The following is a 22,571-nucleotide window of genomic DNA, read 5'->3' as shown; positions in this document are numbered from 1 at the left end:
GACCAGGCATCCACGTGTCAGGGTTCTTTATTTGTATCCAGGGAAAAACAATACTCATACAAACATATTGGATTAGATGTTTTTTTTTTATGAGGGTGTAACGGTGAAAACATATCAAACTTTATTGTACAGAATCCAAAGTAAAGGGAGACTAAAGATGAAAATACTTTACAGTAACATTAAAACTCGATGTGTGACAGTTGAACGCAGACACATCAGAGGACGATATCAATAAGAAAAACTATAAAAGTCCTCAGGGAAGACTGAATCTGAGCACAAAACAATGAATCGAGTGCAAAAGTCCACCACTGATGTGAATAAAAAAGTGGCTTTGAAGTTTCAAGCTAAAGCATCCATACTCCAGGTATGCTGAAAACCCTTCAGGGATCAAATCTAATCTAACGGACAAAACATACAACCCATAACTGTACTGTGACTTTTTACTACATTGATTATAAAGCAAACAGTTTATTACAGCTAGAACTTGGGACAATCGTTGCTACAATAAACTGCTACGGACAGTTTTAAACAGAAAACCTGCTGAAATTTCAGTCACAAAGTCAGTTTGAAGCTCCTACCTTTTAAATACTTTAGATTTCTGGTAGGAAGACAAAACTAACTGTTTCCACTTACCACAGTACTTTCCCACCATCTTTATCAACTGCAGCGCAAAAACAAAAGGCTGCTGCCATTAGTTTAGTTTACACTGAGCCTCCCCCACTATCACTGCCCCCTTCAGTGAGGCTACAGTAAGACACTTTCCTTATTCACTCAGCTGTCCCCCTCTGTGGAATGGATATCCTCAGTAAATGATGAAGTACAAGAAGTGTATCAATCAGCTTACTTTAAGATATTCTGTTTTTATAAGTCATACATCTGTAAGATGTCTCGGTGTACCCAATACCCCTGACCTGCTGTTTGAAGTGGGGTCAGGCTAACAGGTAACAGATCGTCAAAGGGGCAACGAGCTTGAATGAGCTGAAGTCACTTTATCCACATTAACTCACTGAACACACACCTAAACTTCGGAGTCATCTTGTTTCTTTCGGCTAGGAACTGTAGGAACCGGACGTCTCTTCTTTCTGACAGCCGGCTCCGGCTGGCCGGGTCTTTGTCCCCCTCCAGCAGGGACGGGTGGAGGGACGGGGACGGGACGTCGTTTTTTGACAGAGGGGACGCTGTCGGAGCGTTCGCTGAGGATGCCCCTCGCCACGCCCTCCATCTCTGAAACGGGCATATGCATGGCGTCGGCCATCTCCTTCTTGGTTACGGAGACAAAAGCAGGATCTTTGGACAGGGAGGCCAGACCGCCCATTTCAAGGGCCTGAGGGTAAAAAACAACAAGCCTTGTTATTTTATTCATATTGGAAAAAAATCTACTTGTTGTATTTTTTCTTTTTTTTTTTTTTTTTTTTTACAAAAGTCCAATTTTAAAATCTCAAAATATTATGAACATTTCAGGGGACACGTGTCCCGAAATCCACTTGATAGCAACCACAAACTTCAGTGTATCTTATTGGGAGCTTAAATTATAAATGAGCATAAACTAGAACATGGTTGGTAAGTATAAAAATGACTGAAAAAATGGAGGTTGGAAGTAAGGAGGATTGGTCCAACCCTTATATACATTGTTGTGCAAATAACATAGAAGAGCCAACTCTCTTTCCTGCATTTTAGACTTTAGGCTTTGGTTCCTAAATGTTTTAAAATCAAACCTTAATCGTGACCAAAAATATTGATCTGTTACAGAAGTGGTAAAGAGCAAAGTGAGTGAGTTTCCCTCCTCACCTCCTGAACAAGCTGATCGGCTGCAGTCTTTGAGCTCCGACTCCGACTCTCCATCCACTCAGGCTCGTAAGGGAACTGCGTAAGACATGTTGTCATATATGAAATTTATACTCTGTTCACATCACAAATGTCACAGAATCACGTACGAGTTTAGGAAGAAGATACCTGTGTTTTGTTTGTTTTTACTGTGAAGTTCCAGGAGTGTCTTGGGTCTGGAAAATGAAAAGAAAAAGTTGAAAAGCCAATTTTTAGGGTTTATTTGTCATTAGCATTATTTTATCCTTCACATTTATGCATTTACACTGGGATTAAACCACATGGAGATGAACTCATTCATGAATTATATGACATTTTAAGCCATATGGCTGCATTTTTTCTTCTTCCAAGGCTTTCAGAGTAAAGGGGGCTGAATACAAAAAGCTCCTCCTGCTTTCAGAATTGTATAAGGTTGAGGAATCATGTTCCTCCACTTCAAGAGGATGTACTATTTTCTTGTGGTCTGTCATATTTTATTGATGCAATGCAATAAAGTTTGTGTGTTTGTATTGTGAAAATGGGGAAAAAAAAAACTCAGGAGCAAAGCGCTGTGTGTGCAGACATGTCTCTAGGTGTCTTATGTCGCACCTGGTTCCTCGTCCTCAGAGGGATTATAGAACTCATCTGGACTGGCTTCTCTGTCGAAGAAAAATCTGTAACGGAAACATTAAAAGCACTCAGACACAAAAGCTTTTATCACACACACATCCAGCCGGACGGGAGTGTGTGTGTTGCTTGCTGCTCACTCTGCGAAGGCGTTGTTGTTTGTGTTGCTCTTTGGTGCCGTCGTGGGGAAAAAGTCCGCGCCGGGCGCCAGGGCGGAGGAGTTGGGCGGAGACTCGGACTGGCTCTCTGAGAACTGGAGGGGCCGCTGGTGGGTCATCTGGGAGCTCTGAGCGTCGGCGGCCTCGGCGGAGAAGGATTCGACTCGGTTGCCGAACAGACCGTGAGAGCGCTGGAGATACCGAGAGCAAAAGCAGGGAAAGTGATGAAATGCACAGGTGCCACTGAGTTACAGAATGTGAATGCCACAAATGTTATAACGTTCAAAAGGATTTCTGGTAACACTTTATTTGAAGTGGTGTGCAGAAGATTAACATCACATTCAGTGTAGTGTTACATCATAAACATAACATAAACCTGAACGAGCCTTAGTGAACGTTTATGACTGTCACAAATATACATCAAAAGTTCCATTAAAAGTATCAACTTAGCATTGCTTGATGATACTTTTTTATGCAAAGTTGCATTAAAACTTACATTAAAGTCAATTAATTTGCATTAAAAGTGTCACTATTTGCCGAATGTCACTTCGTGACAACAGTCGTAAACATTCACGAAGACTCCTTCGTGTTCATGACAGGTGTCGTCGGGTTTCCTACCTGATAAATGGTTTCTTCTGCAGCCTCGTCCATCGCTCCGTCCATTTCTTCCTCGTTCTGCAAGTCTCCTGAAATTGCCCTGTGCATCTCCGGAGCTGCTTCTTCCTCTATGCTCCTCAAACCCGCCTAGAAAATTAACAGAAAGCGGCGAGAACCTGAACATTAAGATCCTTCCCATTCTTACGAATATGGAAAGTTAATAAGATCTCTTCAATCAACCTGAATCTCTGGACCCGAGGTGCTCTTCTTTGACGGACGGTAGCCGTAATACTCCTCCTGGCGTTTCAGAAACTTCCGGAGATGGTCTTGGAGCAGAAACGTTGCGTAGAATTTCCCCACAGTCACCTCGTCATCTGCAGGTCACAGATCTGTCTATGTGAGAAGTTGGGGATCTTTTCGTAAAGCATCTTATCTGCGTCCACAGACTGACCTCCTATAGGGGGGATAACCTGGTCCAGCAGTTTCATGCTGGTGCGTTTCCAGATTTTCTTTATAATCGCTCTGAGCTCCTCATTGGCCTGCTCAAAGTTTCCTGTAAAAAAGCGTTTGAGAAAGAAAACACAGCATCAGGTGATATTTGAAGGAGCGAATTTCGTCTTGTTATGATTTGAACGGGGTTTTTGATGTGCCGCACCTTCGGTTTTGATTTTTAGCGCCGTCCTGACCAGAGCGAACAGGGTGGCGTTGAACGTGACGGTGCCATCGCTGTTGAGGGGCATGTTCATCCCAACCAAACGCTGCAGACAGAAGAACGACAATCAGTTTTCTTCTGTTTTACATTTTTGTTTACAAGAACTCATCGGGGGGCAGGGGGGGAATAATTCATTCTGTTTGGAGCTTCCGTTTATGAATTTGAGCAAATCCTTTTCCGGAGCAGATTTTTTTAAAACATTTTAATTTCATGCACAGCTTTGACTTTATGTGAAACTCTTTTAATCCACACACAGGGGTGAAGTTTGCAGGCACTTTATCTTTTCTAAAACCGTATTTGATGAGCGATTAGGGTGCAGGTCCGGCTGGAACGACCAGCCGTGTCAAAGTTTCGACCCAAACCGCTGCCCCGAAAGAAAACTTGGATGTTCAAGAACAACCAGACATCAGTTTGAGGCTTCAGTTGCTCAAATATTAGTGTCACATTAGTGTCCGTAGTGTAGCAGTTTAACACCACTGAGAGGGTGTCGACCAAGGGACACAAGCCAAATGTTTTCAGGTGAAATGTGTTAAACTGTTGCGTTTAGCGCAGGTTTCTGGACGAGTGTACCTTGCACGCAGCGCGATGAGGACAGAACTTGCCGAAGCCAAGCGGAGGCTGGATCCGTCGCAGCAGCGTCACCACATCCAGATGTTTGATTCTCCCTCTTTAGGCAAGAGAGACATTTTATTTCCTACCAATGCATCATTTTTCTTTTACATAAACAAATACGAAACGTGACCGTTCCAGTAGCGTTCAGACTCACGTGGCCTCGGGGTCGTACTCTGCCCAGATTTTCTTGAACTCGTCCAGATGGTGTGGACCAAGAAGAGACCAATCACGGGTGAGATAGTCAAAGTTGTCCATGATGACAGCAACAAACAGATTGAGGATCTGGATTGGGATGGAAAACAAATAACTGTGTCTACAGCCGCTTCTGTTTTCACTTCTTTTATATTGGGATTTTTGCTGAAGCGTGAACGGTTAAAGAAGAGGAGGAGCGTTAAAGATGAAGCCGTTTCTGACCAGGAAGGCACAGAGACAGTAGAAGCTGAGGAAGTAGAAGACAGCAAAGTTGGAGCCGCAGGTGTACTCCTCTCCTGGCAGGAAGTCAGACATGGGGTCGCACTTCTTCCCGTACATCGACGCCATCATGACATCCTGCCAAGCCTCACCAGTCGCACATCTGGATACATAAAACACACTTTGAACAGTGAGACAACAGCTCAGGCTTTAAATAACACATGTTGGAGAAGGTACCCACCGGAATAACATCAGAACGGCCTGAGGGAATGTCTGGAAGTTGTTGTTGCGGTTGATCTGGGTGCCGTCCTTTAAGGATACCTTTCCAAAGATCTGTAGGTTGTTGCCATTCAAATTAGATTCACATCGCGTTTTCCACCCTGAACCAGATACACAATAACAGCCCGCAAAGTTTTAGCCGAATTAACACTGGCGGCTGTACCTGCATCCCGATCACAGCGTAAATGAAAAAGAGCATCACGATGAGGAGAGCTACATGAGGGAGAGCCTGCAGACAGAAAACGGACGGGTCAGAAACACTGTGCAGCAAACGGAAATGAAATGATGAGGATAAAACGAGACGACGAGAACTAAACCTGGAAAGACTTGATGAAGGTCCAGAGCAGGTTACGGATGCCCTCTGACCGGTTCAGCAGCTTGACTAGACGCATGACGCGGAAGAGTCGGAAGAATGTGATGGAGACCGAGGCGTTTTCAGAAGCCTGTTGGACAAGACGACAGCTGCTTCACAGAGGAAAACCTCAAAAACGTGGCTTTTAAATGAGGAGATACGGACTTACCGCAATTTCTTCCATAGGATCTGTCTCCTGAAAAGAGGAAGTCATGCATGAATCAGTCCTCATTTACTACATTTCCTCGCAAAAGTATCCAAAACTCTAACTTTTTCACACATTGTCTTTTTGTAATCAAAAAATTCAGTGTACTTTAGCCCCAAATCAGATAGATACTCCTGAAGAAAATCCAGGGCAATTAATTATCTTTAAAAGTCACTTTATTCATAGGAGTCCCCCTTTTTGGAATTAAATAAAAGTACGTAGTAGTACATCTGTTCTGTGAAGATCTCGCAGGTATAAGCATCCCACAAAACCCTGTTCAGCTGAAAAGTTAAAGTAATGGATGTCCACCTAAACTAACCAGCTGCTCAAAGGTGGCGCTAATCAGAGAAGCAGCCAAGAGGCTCATGATAACTCTGGAGGGGCTTCAGAAATCCACAGCTCAGGTGGGGGAGACTCTATTGACGTAGAAGTTGGCAAGAGTTGATAGAGGGATGGCTCAAGTGATACAGGGCAGTGCTGGAAAAAAAAACCTGGCTGGTTTAATTCAAACTGTATCCCTACATGAGAGTGGCCCAGTCAAAGTAAAAAAAAAAAACAGTAGGAAGTCTAACAAAATGCTCTCTGCTCAACCTGACTGAGTTTCAAAAGTTTCTTGACGTGCACAGCTGCTAGCTGTAGCTACAACAAAATGTGCTTTTAGAACACGCTCCAAAATGTTTACATTTTTATTCATGAAAATTGTGTTTCATATTTGTTTTACATTGCAATTATACCCTACTATGTTTTTAATGCATCTCGTGGAATCTTGCTAAAATACGCTTGAGCTTTATGGTTTATAGCAAGACAAATTATGAAAGAGTTCAGTGGTTATGAATATTCTTGCAAGGCTAAGACATCCATAGCCAGCCTGGTAACTGCAGATTCACAACTTTCAAGAAAGGTAACATTGTTAATTCACCAACTTTAATTAATATCACATATAGTAATTTGATGTATTTAAACTTTGTAACCCATGCAAAACGAAACAAATCAACACAATTTGCATCAATAAAACAGCATGTTTGCTCTACCAGTCAAGCAGTTACGAGCTCTTAACTTGCTGATGCAAATTGCAAAAAAAACTAACTCGCGGCTTAACATATCAGGCTGAAGGAGGTTTGGTCTTGCATTTACACTTTTACGTCAACAAACACAACTAAAGCAGCGACTCGTCAGAGTAAAGAGAGAGCGTGGAGGTGAAAGAGAGAGTAGTGTTTTAGTTGAGAACGCAGCAGAAGTGCTCACACAGCAAAGGTCATGCAGCGGTGCAGATATTTACAGCACAGCCATGAAGACAGTACAGTCCTCCACTGGAGTCCAGGGCGGCCTGTGGAGGATAGACATATGAGGAGTGAGGGGGATGAAGGACAGAGAGAGGAGTGACGGGGCGTGTGGATAGAAAGACGAAGATGAACTGGAGAAATTTGCAAAAAAAAAAAGGGGGAGCAAGGGGGGAATTTGTGGCCAGTTTGTGCATTAAACAAGGACAGCACAGTGCAAAATAATTGACACAATTCTGCTGCGACAAAACATTTAATTAATTAATTACCTAACTGGAGTTGTGCTCTTTTTAGATGTTCAGAAAACATACGCAATGTGCAATCTTTATCAAGAGTGAAATGAGTGATAGCAAAAAATGATGGTGCCGCTGTGATGGAAGTGAATCGGTGGTTGCACAAGGTACAAAGGAGCTCTGGGAACAAAGCAACGTGATAAAGGCAAAACAACAAAAACCTCAGATCAACAAATAAACTCAATCTCTCAAATCAGACTGCAGGCTGAGAGAACGCCAGGGACGTCAACAAACAGCACCTGCAACAGCAACCTGAAAAATGTAGAGTTCTTTTTAGTTTGCCGTGAAATATACGTGCTGGTGTGTCACGTGTACTCACGTCAACTTCACTCAGGATGACGTCGACGACGCTACCGATGACTATGATGAAGTCGAAGACGTTCCAGGGATCTCCAAAGTAGCCCTGCGGAGAGGGACGAATCATATGGATCAGCGCCGGGGATCTCCTTATGAGAACAGAAGACATTAGAGTACTCACCCTCACTTTGAAGGCCATGAGCTTAAGTATCATCTCCACGGTGAAGAGCACGGTGAAGATCAGGTTCAGAGTGTCTGACAGCTTGGTAACGTAATTCGACTGGTTGCAGTGCTGTTCGGATGGGAGGAAAATGACTTTGTTTAGTTAGAAATGAATTCAAAAGATCAGATTCTGGAAGATTCAAACATTTATGACAGTGGGGCAGAAACACACATGAGGAGCAATTTAATAGCATATCGTCACCTTCCTAAAGTAATCACCTAAGTCATTTTTTTTCTTTTCCAAAAGTAATTTTGGCAAAGTAGTCACCATCTCTTTCTTGCTAAAAGATGAATCAGAAAAAACAAACAAACAAAAAAAAAAACTTTTGGCAAAAAAATGACAGGCCATTATTTTAGGGAGGTCACAATATCACACATGATGTTAATTATTGCTGCAGGAGATCAATTAAATTTGGAGTCCGAGTTTGAGCTTCTCTCTCTGCTCTTTGGTTCTGCTCTGCATCTATAAAACCTCCGTTCTCAACTCCTCTGCAAACTGGGGTCAAAGTTCAGAAATTTTTTGAGATCCTACTAAGATGCTCTCAGTTGTAAAAATATTTTTGCCACTGTCTATAAGCAAAAAAAAAAAGTAAAAGAGAAAATCCTTCCAGTTACAAAGCATCCAAAACTAGAGCAAAAATAATTGTCAGAACAAGCAACGTCTCAGCCAAAAAAAAAGAGGAACAAAAACTGAAGTCAATAAAAAGAACAAATCTGAACAAACGCAACAAAGCTACTAAAACACGAGTGCCACAATTGAAGACTTCAATGCAATATGTTGCGCAGGTTTAAAGCTTACATTGTCGTCAAATCGCAACGATAGCATTGAGCAGAATTTCGAATGACATTGTGGGTGTTTAAGTTTGGGCAGAGCAGAAGCTAATTAAAAACCAAGCTCTGCGATTCTGGGTCACACATGAAAACACAAGACCATGTGAAACCTTTCTCTTAATGATGAGTTGTGGTTTCAGCCTCGGCGCTCTGACTCACCTGCATCCCCAAGCACAATGTGTTCAGCATAATTAGGAAGAACATGAGGTACTCAAAGTAGCACGAGGTGACGATGTACCACACTCTGTACTGGTACGGGTTCTTTGGGATGTAGCAGCGAAGAGGGCGAGCCTTCAGAGCGTACTGCACGCACTGACGCTGAGGGGGGACAGGACAGACAGGAAGTGAGTGTCGAAGATTAAATAATCTGCGAGTTCACACCCGAGGTACATTTTACAACCACCAGCTTATATGCATCTTTACTTGAATTTTATGTAAAACACCAACACAAAGTGGTGCATAATTGTGATGTGGGAGACAAAGGATACATGAATACCAAGATTTATGACAAATAAAAGTCCGAAAAGTGTGCAGTGCATTTGATATTCAGTCCCTTTTATTCTGATACCCCTAAAAAAATCCAGTTTAACCAACTGCCTTCAGAAGTCAGCCCACCTGTGAGTAATTATAAATGTGGAGCAAAAAAGTTAAAAAAGAAAGTTAAAGGAACTTTAAGTTTCCCATTGATAATGGAGAGGATACAGCAAAAAAAAAAAAAAGTTCTCTGATCAGATGAGACAAAAAGAAGCTTTTTGGTGAACTTTCAAAATGCCACGTTTAGCAGAAAACAAAGACTGCAAATGTCTCTTGTGATGATCTGTCAGATAAAATTCCAGCACTTATGCAAAAGCATTGTCATCTTTCTATGGGGCCGACAAAAAAAAAAAAAAAAAAAACACCCAAAAAACCTCAAACCAGCATACCTGGTTCTTGTCGAGCTCGCAGTTTTTGTACTCCTGCTCGCCCTGCTCCTGAAAGGTGACAATGACAAAACCCACAAAGATGTTCATCATGAAGAAGGCGATGAGAATGATGTAGATAATGAAGAAGATGGACACGTCCACACGGTTGTTGTAGACTGGACCCATGTCTTCTTCTGCTGAGTCTATGGCTCTGTAAAGAAGCCTAACGACGAAGCAAAGGAACGGGACAAAGATCAGAGACAGTCGGTTAATTTAATTCACTGACTCAACAAATCGCCAAAACAATGGCACCGTTTTCTTTTTTAAATCAAAATATATTCTGAGCTCACTTGGGCCAGCCCTCAAACGTCGAGACGGTGAACAGAGCCAGCATCCCGTTGAGCACGTTGTCAAAGTTAAAGTCACTGTTTATCCACTGTCTTTTCGCCAGAACTGTGTCTTGCAGGGAGTTCTCCATGTGCTTCAAGTGGTATCCCCTACGAACGCACAAAGAGAGCGGTTAACATTAGCGCTCTGATAAATTAAGTCTATGGTAAGTCGGCGTTGTTTGCCTTACTGGCATTCCTCTGCAGTCACTTTGGTCGGGTCTGTGCAGCTGTAGAATTTGCCCTGGCAGGGAAAGAGATGAGTAACTAATTTAATCTTCAAGCAGCGAGGCTTTCATAGTACTGTAGACCAATTTAGAAATGTGGCCTTCGCTGAAGCTTACCAAGTAAGCACTAATTTAAAATTAACTACCTTGAAGAGCTGCACTCCGATGCAGGCAAACATGAAATTCAGCAGCATGGTGACCAGGACAATGTTGCCGATGGTCTTGATGGCCACAAACACACACTGGACCACATGCTGTAAAAAAAAGAAGAAAAAAAGAAGAAGGGGTGAAAAAAAAAACAATAAATCCTGAGAGCAGCTAAACGTAAAATTACAGTAAAGAAGTTAATTAACTTTATAGGGAAAATGCTATATGCAGGGTTTGTCTATTGCTTTAAAGAAAATGCCAACCGTTTTCTTGGCGAAATAAAAACCCAACACAACAAACTGATGTGTGGCTGATTTTTGGCAACACAGAAAAGACTAGAGTCGGCATAAACCATGAAGATTCAAAGAAGAAAAGTGGGTTACGGATTAATGAGAGTAAACAGAAGGAAAGAGCACATTTTCCCTTACTACAACTTAAACTGGATAGTTTCGCTTGTAAAATTGATGATGTATTTGTTTTCCATCACTCAAGTCCTCCTACTGACTTATGTTCTCTTGTAGTCACCTCACGAAACTTCGGAAAAGTCTTGAACGACCACCAAACTACTACCAAAATGTGCATGTTTTCTTAGATATTGAATTTATGTCACTTTCAGTGGATCATCGTTACCTTAAAGTGTCACTACTTTATTTACCTTTAAACCTTTTGCTCTGTTGATGGCTCTGAGTGGCCTCAGCACCCTCAACACCCTGAGAATCTTCACCACAGAGATGGCGCTGGATCTGCAAACGACACATACAAAAAAAAAAAAAAGAACATTCTCACTGTCCTGGTTTTAGGATTGTAAACGGCTGCAAGCAAAACTTTTCTCTTCTTAACTGAGTGATTGTTAAATGTAAACTCACTCCATTCCCATAGACAGGAGTGACACTGTGACCACAATCAGATCCAGGATGTTGAACGAGTTACGACAAAAAGAGCCTTCGTGCATGAAGGCACCATACACGGTCATCTGCCACAGAGAACAGTGCAGTTACACACACAGTAGTGCTGAATCAGATTTGCACGCTTTAAAGACATATGTTGTGCCCTTTATTCTTTTTTTTAAAGATAATTTTCCTCCTTAAGAATAATTATTGGCTATTATTGCAATCTTTATATCAATTTTACATTGCATCTGACTGAAATGTAAAATATTGTTATGTTAGCTTTTTTTTTTTAATAAGACAGGGGCTCACTTGTGTTAATGATTTCATGTGATAGATTAAATCGTGGATTTACCTTCAACACAATCTCAATGGTGAAAACAGTCGTGAAGACAATATCAGCGTAGGCTAAGATCTGAGAAAAAGCATAAAGACTGACAGCTGTTATTTTTGCCGCCTTGGTTATCCTGTAGCTGCGGTCCAACACTTTGCATTAGGCCTGCATGTCACCTGGTTTCTATAGGATTTAGGATCGATGGGATCTTCAGCTGCCAGCGAGATGGACGAGAGCAGGATGAAGAGGAGGATGAGGTTGGTGAAGGACGAAGCATTGATGATCTTGTAACACAGCTTACGGAACCTGGACACCAAATTGAAAAAAATAAAATAAAGAAAGATATCGAACTGCAAAGTTTAACGGAACGCTACATGAATCTTAGGAGCAGGTTGAATCGCCATACTTGTTCTGAGGACCAAATATAAAAAAGGAGCTAGCTTCTGGCAAAGGAACGGCTTCTTCCTTGAGCTGCAGGTCGGCCATCGGTCGGGGTCGAGGACTGATTGGGATTTCAGGTTCTTCCTCTTCGTCGTCGCCTACAACATATTTATGTTGCAGCTGAAACTTTAGGAAGTTAATTTTACAGCGTTCAAGGCAAAGTGCTAAGTTTGTGAGGCAGGAGAACAACATTTTCTAAAAAATGTTTTTACACACAACTACGTGACACTCTCTTAAAAACCTTACCAAAGGTTATAATCTTGTGTCAAAACAGAGTAAACAAGCTAGTGCTAACGTATAGCAGGTCAGCAAAATGCGGCGCATTAGTTATCCAGTAAGGCTGAATCAGATAGACCACGTAAAATTAGAGAAATTATTATTTTAATTAAGTATCAGACCTCTTAATGTAATCAGTATCAGAGGCTAAAACTCTTTACCAGGACCTCCCAAACATTGAATCGCCAGAAAACAGGAAATAGCTGCGGTTGATAAGCCTATAGCACAACTAAGAGCTGCGATAATAAACATATGTAAATTTCTCCCATCAGCATTCCAGGTTGTATAACAACCAGAGAAATATTTTCGTCAAAGAGAATCCTCAACACTTTTTGTTTTACCTGGGAAATCAGCAGGTGGAAATGGATCCTTCACTTCATTGACATTTGACTCAAATTCATCGATTTTGAGCTGGAAAAAAAAAAGATAAATGTTAACTACACATATTTGTACTCCCTACAGTGTAATATGACCCCAGAGAGAATACAAACTTTGGCTGTAGTGGGCATTCCCTCCATTTTGGCCCTCTGTTCAGCCAGTTTCTTTGCTATCCTCTCCCTCTCCTCATCAGTCTTTTCAGGCATTTTGGACCTACGGGGCAAAATGAAAGGCAAAGTGAATAAACTATGGCAATGTGCAGACAGACACACCGGCGGCAACTCTGTCCCGGTTTCTTCAAACTTTTTAGCTTCCCCCCCCCCCCCMCCACAAAGTAATGGTGAAAGAAACTTGAGGTCCAAGCTAGTGGATTAGAATACTATTTCCTATTTTTATTTCCTATTTATGCTATATTTACAATAGCATTTCTATAAGTCAGTCAGTATAACAGGTGCACAATGGCAACAAAAGTGTGCTGTTACTTACCTTAGCAGCTTCTTTCTCATCTTCTCTTCTGCTTTTTCCTTCTGAGCCGAAGTCAGACTCTCAGCCTCTGCCAGGTTGTCCACCGCAATGGCCAAGAAGACATTGAGGAGGATATCTGATCGCAACAAGCTTAGGAAAACAAATAAAAACATTAATTGGTGCATTTTAATGTTTTAAGATTAAGATAATATTTCTGTGTGACATGAAGGATACAGTTTCCACAGACGAAAAGGATAATGAAATAGATGGAAACCAGAATCCCAGGAATCTCAGGCCCTCCATATGCCATTATACCATTGTACATGATGTTGGTCCATTCCTCTCCTGTGAGGATCTAAGAAAACAATCATTAAAAAGTACTAAATGTCTTTATATTGCAGTGGAGAAGCTTTAAATAATGACATCCTAATGAAACTTACCTGAAATACACTAATCAGGGCCTGAGGAAAGTTGTCAAAGTTACTGCGCCTGGGACGGTTGTAATCAAAGTTGAACTTTCCTCCAAACACCTGCATTCCCAGGAGTGAGAAGATGACAATAAAGAGGAAGAGAAGGAGGAGCAGAGAAGCGATGGAGCGAACGGAGTTGAGGAGAGAGGCCACCAGGTTACTCAGAGAGGTCCAGTACCTGCAAAAGCAGTTTAGAGATGGCAGAGTACGGTTCCAACCTGCAGGGCAGTGGCGTTTAGAAGAAGATAGATAGACCTACTTTGTGACTTTGAAAATCCTCAGCAGCCGAATACACCTGAGCACGGAGAAACCCAGGGGAGCCACAGCTCCTGCAGACAACATGATCATCTCCAGAATGCCGCAGAGCACGACGAAGAAGTCGAAGCGGTTAAACAGCGACATGAAGTAGGCTCTGGGTCCCAGAGCGTACATCTTCACCAGCATCTCAAAGACAAACAGCACCAGCAGGACTCGACTCGCTACATCTGCGGCGGTAAAGGAAGAGAGAAAGAAGCCTTAAGACTTTTAAGACTGAGAGGTTTTCAATAAATCTGAAGAACACACTAAACGACTTGCTAACCTTGCAGAGACGTCAGGGAGTCAGGCTGATGGTGGAACTCAGTGGCTATGGTCAGCGTGTTGAGGAATACGAGGAACATCACAGCCCAATAAAAGCTCTTGGTTTTCACATAAATCAGACACTTCATCCTGAAGAAACGGTTCCAGCGAAGTCCCAGCCGGCTAAACATGAAAATAATCCGTCATCACTGCCGAACAGCCGTAAAAACACCATGCCAGCGGTGGTACATTTACAAAGTAAGAGGCTCACTAATAGTAGATGATGCGACTCTTTCCTTCCAAGTCATACAGGCTGTCTGTGTCAGAGTCCCCACTGGTGAGAGGCAGAAGGCCTGAAAAATAGTCACAAGTTTGAGGAGTCTCAAAACGGCAAACCTTTGAGATTTTACATGATAAATCAAGGCAAAGCAGCACATCACAGTGAAGTGAAGTTTTCAGAAGTATTTAGAAATTAAAATCTGAAAGGTTTGGCATAGATTATTGCCAAACCTGCAGTGGTATTGGCCTTGTGAGGAGCTGTGCCTGGTTTCCTCCAAACATGAGTTTTCATATTTGTGTCAATTAGTCTAGATTTTTGTTTCTCTTAGTCTGAGAGTCGTTCAGCTTCCTTTTGGCAAACTCCTTGAAACCTTCCAGATGCACTGTATGTGTTCTTTGGTCCCTTTATGATGAGGTTTCTTTATTTAACAACCACTAATACACATCTAAGAGCTTCAAAATACTGATTTGTTTTAAATAATGCTAAATTACACTCAGGTGGGCTAATAGGGCCACAGTAAAGGGAGATAAATATAACTTTTGTGTTTTCAGTCTCCTTTTCAGATCTCCATTTGTAAAAAATGTAGAAAAAAATAGGCATCATTGCTTCTTTTCAGTGATATACTGCTTTTTGTTAGACTTTACTGAGAGCTTATGTAACTACACAAGCAAAATACACAATACATTAAACCCTTGTTGTAATTTAACTAAATTTGGGAAAGCGTCAAGAGGCATATTCTGAAAGGCACTCTCCGTGGTTCAGAGAGCTCACCTTTGCCTTCTCTGTCAGCATCCAGGACTTCAGCATGAGTGATCCACTCCATGTAGCCATGGAGGTCTTCATCCAGCTGCTGTCGCTCTCTCAACTTCTGATACTCTCCTCGTGACCTGGCCTTCTCTCGCTCTTTGGTAAACTCTCTGGGTAGTAAAGGGGTAAAGAAAGTGTTAATTTATCCGACCGAGCAGGACAAGCACTAGTGTGAGTAGACATAACACGACAGCTGCCTTACCCACTAAGAACTCCCAGGACAAGATTAAGCACAAAGAAGGAGCCCAGCAAGATGAGAGGAACGAAATAGAGCCAGGGCCATTCGTTTCCGATAGCGTCGTTAACCTGAGAGGCAACTCAAGACTGTCAGTCGGTCACAACTCGTTTAACGTGTAAAGTCATGAATGCTGCTGTAGGTTACTGACCCAGTAAAGGACTTTAGTCCATCCCTCCATGGTGATGCACTGGTAAACTGTCAGCATTGCGAAGCCAATATTATCGAAGTGAGTGATGCCGTTGTTGGGACCCTCCCAGTTAGGCCTGCACTCTGAGCCATTGATCATGCAGCGACGTCCGTTTCCAGCCTGAGCACACGGAGCAGGCAGCTCACCTTCTGCTGCTGCGTAGATGTCTGTGGATGCAAGGAAGAGGCATCAGTACGGGAAGCTGATGTCGGGACTTGTGGGTAATGTGGTTAAATGTGTCCTTCGTTGAATACTTGTGCCAGTGTAGTAGCAGGTCTTATGCATTTTGCATTTGAACAACTCCAGTCCCATAATGGCGTAGATGGTGACCAGTAAGAAGACCAACAGGGCAATGTGCAGCAGAGGCAGCATGGCTTTGAGGATGGAGTTCATCACCACCTGAAGGCCTGAGAGTGAAAGTATAGCCAGGCAAGAGATCAGCGAAGTGTCCGGAAACAGAGCCGACATTTATTACCAGTACTCCAAAGTAAAACTTAGCAATATATTTGTTTGCACTCATCATCATGATATCAGTATTTACAATATTACAATTGCAAATTAGTGCTTGTGTGTAAAGTAGTTGAAGAGCCATGTATTCATGGTCTGCACTTTGGTACTATATCCAGCTGTATGGATGAATTCTAACTGCATCTGATGTATATTTTTTGTAGCCGAGTCGATAACGCTCTCTGAAATTGGTGGGGATGGTACGATAAGGACAAAAAACTAAATGGTCAAGAATCGTCTTCACAAAAAGTATTCCAACTACTTGTTTGGCTGATAATGTGATTCAAAACATAGACGTCCACAATCAGCCGACAGAACATTGTACTGTCCGTGACTTAATATCTGCTGCAGCTCCACTGAGACACAATTCTGCTCAATGTCATGGGTACTGCTAGCAAAGCTGCATAGAAAGTTGTGCAGAATATTTTGTTGATCTCGCAAATATGTCTCACAGTGAAAGAGAGGCTTTTGGCTGCTGCTGCCATTTGAGCTGCTCTGCAATCTGCTCGGATTCCCTAAGCTGTCTAGGGAGAGCTGTGCTGCAAACAAATGAAACACTAATCCTGAATACTTGTGCCAATGTGGTGGCACTGACACAAGTATTCGGGTAGCTTCTAAATAGGTTTAAAGTAGCAAGAGTCTAAAGAAACGTGCTAATTTTATTTAACAGGAGAACGATGTTTGCTGTAGGGTTTGTCTGCACACAATTAACTTGAACCACATTGAAATTATCGACTGAATTATCTAAATGAGTTATAAAGAGGAACCAGAAAGGGACTGTGTTTTTATACAGTGTAAACATCCAGTTTTCCATGGGCTCTTACTTGGTACTCCTGAAACAAGTCGAAGGGGTCGCAGTACTCTGAATGCTCTCAGTGCCTTCATGTCAAACCCCCCACCCTTTTCCTTCTCCACTCCTGCGATCATGTTTATGGTATCCAAGCCAAAGGTGAAGAGTCTGCAGGAGAAGATAACAAAAACCAGAAACATCTGAAAAAACATAAAGTTTGTTACATTGGAACAAAATAAGCATCGCAATTGAGAATTCAGAGAACAAATATTTTTATCTTTAACTTACTGCGTGAAAGTAAGGGGACAGGCTCTTTGGCAAAAGATATATCAAGCTGCTGCACAGAGCTCATCTTACCCCATGAAAACGATGACAAAGTCCAATATGTTCCAACAGTTCCTTAAATAGGCCCCTTCATGGAACACCAGCCCATACGCTATGATCTTCATGAAGCACTCGAACGTGAAGATGATCAGGAAGATGTACTCCAGACTTTCCTGCAATAAGACAAACGAGTCAGACAATTTGAAACGGTCTAATTATCGCATACAATTCTCTTAGTAGAACATAAATAACATATCAAAGACTCAGAACTTAAAACTTAAAAATGACTTGTACTTGTCATATCTTAAGAGTTCATCTGAGTTTTCCCCTAAAACATAAAACAAAGTTCTGTGTTTCTGTACACATATTTAACCGTGGACTGGTGTAAACCAAAGACAGCAGGTGATTTATGACATCTAACATACAGAGCAGAGCAGCTTGGTTTTCCTTAATTATCATGACTTCATAGAAAAGCAAATCATTCGTCATAAATCAAGGATTTATTGGACTTGTGCTGTAAATTCCCCATTGGTTTGTTGTTACATTCAGCCAGATTCAGGCGTCAGCACCGAGCTGTGACTCGGCAGAAACGAAACGTTTAGTAACATTCTTGTGCCGAATTCCTAAACGTCACACATTTTCTAAACGTGGACGGCTGAACGTCTGGGTTTGTTTCAGTGCTTTTTAGTGTCTCTGTGTTGGGTTACGTGAGAAAACATTTCTGGACTCGATCCCACTCGACCTACTTCTGACAGCAGCAGGGGGGCGAATCGTATCTTCTTACTTTCCTCCCGTCTAAAGAATGACAGGGAGGAGTAGGAAAGCTTTGGCAGGAGGCAGGTTCACAGCAAGACAGGTAAAGAAACAGCATTGGACTAAAAATAGGTTAAATGACTGTATGTCAACAAGACTGACGTGTTTATGAAGAATGTATTCATTTAATGTAGGAAGTCAGGTGTCATCTACTTCATATAAGCACAATGAAAGCCTTAAAGATGGAGTCCAAATAAAACTGTAAACATATACAACATATATGTTCAATTTTTTTAAAAGTAGATTTTAGCAAAATTTAACAGATCTTTTGTCAGTATTCATATTTACCAATCATCTACTTCTGTCATTCTAGTCCCCGGCTTCATAATATTATATATAGCTCATCCAGAGAAAGACTCAAAATAACGACTTTAAAGCACTGTCATTATTTTCTTGTTTTTTTTTTTTTTTTCCTATTTGCTACAAATAATCATCAGCCACTTTAGTTGGGGCACCTTGTCTGCGCTTGTCTCCTTTAGTCTTCAGTATTGCCTTGATTCTCCTGTCCATAAAATCAACATGGTGTCACAAACATTCCTGACGTTTTGATCCATGTTGACATTGCATAACGTTTGTTATCTGTTTATCCATAATGTGGAATTAAATGTGTGATAAATGTGTGCTTCACTACATCTGTAAAGGTGCAGTAAAATGCCTGATATTTGTTACACTACAACTCCAATGTCCTCTGCTTTACTCAATTGAGATCTTGGGATTGTGGAGTAGATTGAAATACAGTGAGCTCAGTGAACGATTTTCAGTTGGTCCTTAAAGTTTGCCATGAAAATATCTCCCACACCAAATCACCATCACAAGTCGTAATCATTGATATTTAACTTTTGGTACAATTGAATAATGTGGCTAAAGTCCAGACTTTATGAACCAAGCAATGCTTTTGCAGTCAGACAATATCTATACACATATATATAAAGAATACACATGTGCACAGGGGGAACATGCAAACTCCATGCCTGGAATTGAACCCAAGACCTTCTTGTTGCAACCAACTACGCCACTATGCAGCCCTGTCAACCATTTTACAGATGAACCTCTAAGCTTTGCTCTGATCCAGAAGCATTTCGTAGAGAACTTTTAAAATTTAAAAGACAGGAAAACCTGTTTATCATCCGTCATCTAACTAGCCTGCACATTCACTGCAGACTCTACTGTGGGGGAGTAGGAAATTCCTAAGAGAGAGCCAGGGGGGAGTTTGAGCAGCATGTACTTGAGTGTGATTGACAGTGATAAGACCACTGTTAATCACAGAGGTGGGCGCAGAGAAGCTAAATATTTTCACAGATCACCTGTCTCAAACTATATTCTCACGACATAAAGACAGTTCTAACAAATATGAATTTTTTTTTTAAGTTACCTAGTGCTAAAGACTGAAAAGCAGTCTTTTGGTCTAGGCTGCATTGAAAACATGCACACATTATTCTTGTAAACGGTTTTTACCATTTACAAGAATAAAGTAAACGGTTTTGACCGTTTACGTCAACTGTTTACGTGCTAATAACTTGTCATATTAGCAGAAACATGACGAGCAGAAACTTGTCATATTTCACACCATATTTCTTGCTGTGCTTGGTCTGCTTCACAAGCCAGTGATCAGAAATACAAATAATGAGATCATGCAAGGATGATCAAAGAGCACATTTGTCCATCGACCCTGGACAAACGCAGATGGGACTCCAAATAAAGAACTGAGTTGTATCTGGTAGAATTAGAAATGGGGCTTGGCTCTCACACCAAAGAGCAGCTGAAGCCCTTAGCCATTTAGCATCACACCGTCCAGCAAATCAACACACAACTATAGCAATCTGCTTCATCAGGCAGCACAGTCACAGAGTTGGCAGAAACACTGGTCTAAGTATAACTAAAGAGCTGGCAAATGTTTGTGGCTTGTTCCTTGTTTAAAGGTTCTTTGTTCTGCCTACCAAGTTCGCATTGGTGTTGTTGCTGTCTTCTTCAGGCATGGGCAGGAACACAGCCAGAGCCACACAGTTGGCAAAGATGGTTAACAGGATGATGATTTCAAAGGTTCTGGGTGAGGAAGGCTCAGGATCATAACAACGCACAAGTTTCAAGGCAACTTTCTTTATGTGTGAGTACTGGTCTGGATTTTGTGATACATCTATATAGTGTTACAAGGCATATCAAACGGATGAGATGTGGTGATCTCTGGTCTTAAATCCTCTACTGGCATAGCTGTAGGGAGTGAATGTAATCCTGTCTGGTGCGATGCTTCATTCTCATCCATAGGGGGCTCTCCGACAAAATTCCCCTGCCAGGTCAGCATCATGTCTTTCTGTGATGTGGAGGAACAGCTGCAGAGCCCAAGAATATGACGGGCCATTTAAACCGGGGCCTGTTCGTCAGGGAAAAAATGTTTTGAGTCAGACTGCAAGACGTTTATTTCTACATAAGTTGATGTATATAAAAGCTAAATGGTTTGTTCTGATTAATTTGCCCCTTTTACAGACTCTGTCCTGCCGCATTACGTTCAACAGTAAACAGCCGACCATAAACAAGGCATGTAAAAAGTTAATTTTATAATATTCCCAGTCTTATGAACTGCGGTCATGTTCAACAAACCAGAATATGTGTCACAATGAGGCTCGCCTGTCAGATTAAAGTATCTTTTGAAAATAACTTTTAAACGAGTATTTAACATACTTATAATTAAGCCCAGATTTCTGTTACAAAGTGTGCTTTTAATGATCTGATGTAATATTCTAATCTCAGATATTTTTTCTCTGGTGTAAAATAAATATCTTCTGCCATAAAACCGGTGCTACCATCACATAAACAATGATATTTTGCTGTTACTCTGAATAACAATGTCTAAAATCAAAGCTGAATGCAGAAAACTCCCAACAGGAGTTACAAATCATCATACTGTCAGTCAGCAGCCTGTGTTTTGTTCCCAAATCTCACCAGACTTCCTGTATTTCAGTAATTTTTCCACACAAACCAGCAGAATTGAAGGCATTCAGCTCATTAATTAGGAAGCTGATTGCTTTTATGTGCCAGATGGGGACCGATTGGGAGGAACAGAAAATCAGAGGCTTGCAAATATTGAACCACAGTCGTTAGAGAAGACTTCACAATGTAGCAATCACCTGGTTACTTGATTCAATTCCCTGGTGGAAATGTGACGTGACAGCTGTATAACCTAATGAATGTGTTTAGTGCTTTATATTTCAGTCTATAAAGGATACTTCCACTCCACAATGTTGATGCAGGCCTTTCGGAAAGGGTTTTTGAGGGAGAAGAGGAAAAGGGTCCTGGCAGGTCGAGGGTTGCCACCTGTGGCCTGAAGCCGCTTCAGCTTCTCCCTCTGCTTCTTCTTCAGTTCCTCCTCGTTCATGATGACCGGCTTGGCCGCATCCGCGTTGGTCGCCATCCTGATGCCTTCACCTCACACAACCTTTCTACAAAATCCACAAAAAAATACAAAAAATCAGGGGTTGATGTAAAATCCCAAACTCTGGTTCAGTGCAGATCTTCCTCAGCAAAGGCCTCCAGAGTAGCCTTTTATGTGCGCGGGTTCCCCCCCCCCGCCGCCACTGCCGTCCTCTTCTCTCCCCTCTAGCTCCGTCTCAGAGCCACGGACTTCTCCTCCAAGCCGAGGGCCCCGGACAGAAAAAGCTCACCTCTGTGGAGAAAAATAAAAGAGGCCCAGAGTGGCTGGAGGAGCAGTTGACCCTGCAGCATGTTTAAATTTAGACTGTAAAGCACCGGCAGGCCATGCTTGGGGATGGCTGGGAGGGTCAGGAGGGGAGGGCAGTGGCAGAAGGGGCAGGACGAATGTGAATGATGTGAGAAAGCAATAGGAGCGGGAGAAGCACCTGTAGCAAACGAACCTGCAACTTAGCCTGAAACTCTACACCGTAAAACAAAAATAATGTGAAAGTCAGCCAGCGTGTTTTTAATGACTTGTGTTTTTCTGCAGGTGGAAAATTTTCAAAAGTAACATTAGAAATGTATGAAATGACTTCGGCATGACAAGTTTTCATTGCAATTAAGCACAGAGCTCCTTCAACATAAATACTTTAGATGTACAGTACAGCTTTATCGCCATGTTGCAAATATATGTATTTTTTTCAATTTGTTTAATAATCCCAAATAATGCTAATTATGAAGTCAAATGAAAATGATCAGTCTGACTAATACACTTTAACCTAAGCTATTTTAACATAGCTCTAACTTCATGTTTTGGGTCATTGCTCTAATTAATTATTTTAAAACCTCCATCAGGTTTTCTTCAAAGATGACCTTTTCTTTATCTCCATCCATCTCTGCAAGGTCTTCTGGTCCTTCTGAATAAAACAGGATTCTACCACACCCATTTTATTTCATATGTACAGTAAAATGTGTTTGCAAATTCCCTGAAAAAAAATTCAGTGAGTACATTTGATGCTGCATGAGCAGTATTTCCCTCTAGTTTAATGACTTTATAAATAAAATGGATT

General features: G+C 41.7%; 1 protein-coding gene across 1 annotated transcript; it reads right to left on the bottom strand.

Annotated features, from left to right (window-relative positions):
- Window positions 1-9: 9 nt before the first annotated feature.
- Window positions 10-21,811, bottom strand: cacna1sb (calcium channel, voltage-dependent, L type, alpha 1S subunit, b). The gene is made up of 45 exons (XM_008413631.2): window positions 21,318-21,811; window positions 20,034-20,139; window positions 17,317-17,456; window positions 16,994-17,127; window positions 15,917-16,069; window positions 15,624-15,829; window positions 15,440-15,543; window positions 15,202-15,347; window positions 14,422-14,503; window positions 14,173-14,333; window positions 13,852-14,077; window positions 13,563-13,770; window positions 13,357-13,477; window positions 13,144-13,258; window positions 12,771-12,870; window positions 12,621-12,690; window positions 11,969-12,101; window positions 11,739-11,868; window positions 11,584-11,643; window positions 11,208-11,314; window positions 10,997-11,084; window positions 10,341-10,448; window positions 10,159-10,211; window positions 9,932-10,078; window positions 9,603-9,804; window positions 8,839-8,997; window positions 7,808-7,918; window positions 7,649-7,732; window positions 7,036-7,083; window positions 5,721-5,747; window positions 5,517-5,642; window positions 5,363-5,428; window positions 5,162-5,253; window positions 4,924-5,083; window positions 4,664-4,791; window positions 4,468-4,564; window positions 3,841-3,943; window positions 3,637-3,738; window positions 3,426-3,559; window positions 3,207-3,332; window positions 2,571-2,779; window positions 2,413-2,477; window positions 1,954-2,000; window positions 1,789-1,863; window positions 10-1,324 (listed from the first exon to the last, which is right to left on the bottom strand). The coding sequence occupies exons 1-45, from the start codon at window positions 21,500-21,502 to the stop codon at window positions 1,019-1,021; spliced, it is 5,550 nt and encodes a 1,849-aa protein (XP_008411853.1). The 5' UTR covers window positions 21,503-21,811; the 3' UTR covers window positions 10-1,018.
- Window positions 21,812-22,571: the final 760 nt, after the last annotated feature.

This window comes from Poecilia reticulata, linkage group LG7, assembly GCF_000633615.1.
Source record: "Poecilia reticulata strain Guanapo linkage group LG7, Guppy_female_1.0+MT, whole genome shotgun sequence".
Classification (NCBI taxonomy): domain Eukaryota; kingdom Metazoa; phylum Chordata; class Actinopteri; order Cyprinodontiformes; family Poeciliidae; genus Poecilia; species Poecilia reticulata.
The sequence above is the reverse complement of the archived record's forward strand: the minus strand, read 5'-3'. Positions and strand labels throughout refer to the sequence as shown.

Bases quoted from the DNA above. Each gene is read 5' to 3' on its own strand.
- cacna1sb (XM_008413631.2), bottom strand. From the start codon at position 21,502: ATGGCGACCAACGCGGATGCGGCCAAGCCGGTCATCATGAACGAGGAG. The intron at 3,739-3,840 runs GTGCGGCACATC...GCTTTTTTACAG, and splicing joins GCTAAAAATCAAAACCGAAG to GAAACTTTGAGCAGGCCAAT. The intron at 3,560-3,636 runs GTCAGTCTGTGG...TGTGACCTGCAG, and splicing joins GGTTATCCCCCCTATAGGAG to ATGACGAGGTGACTGTGGGG.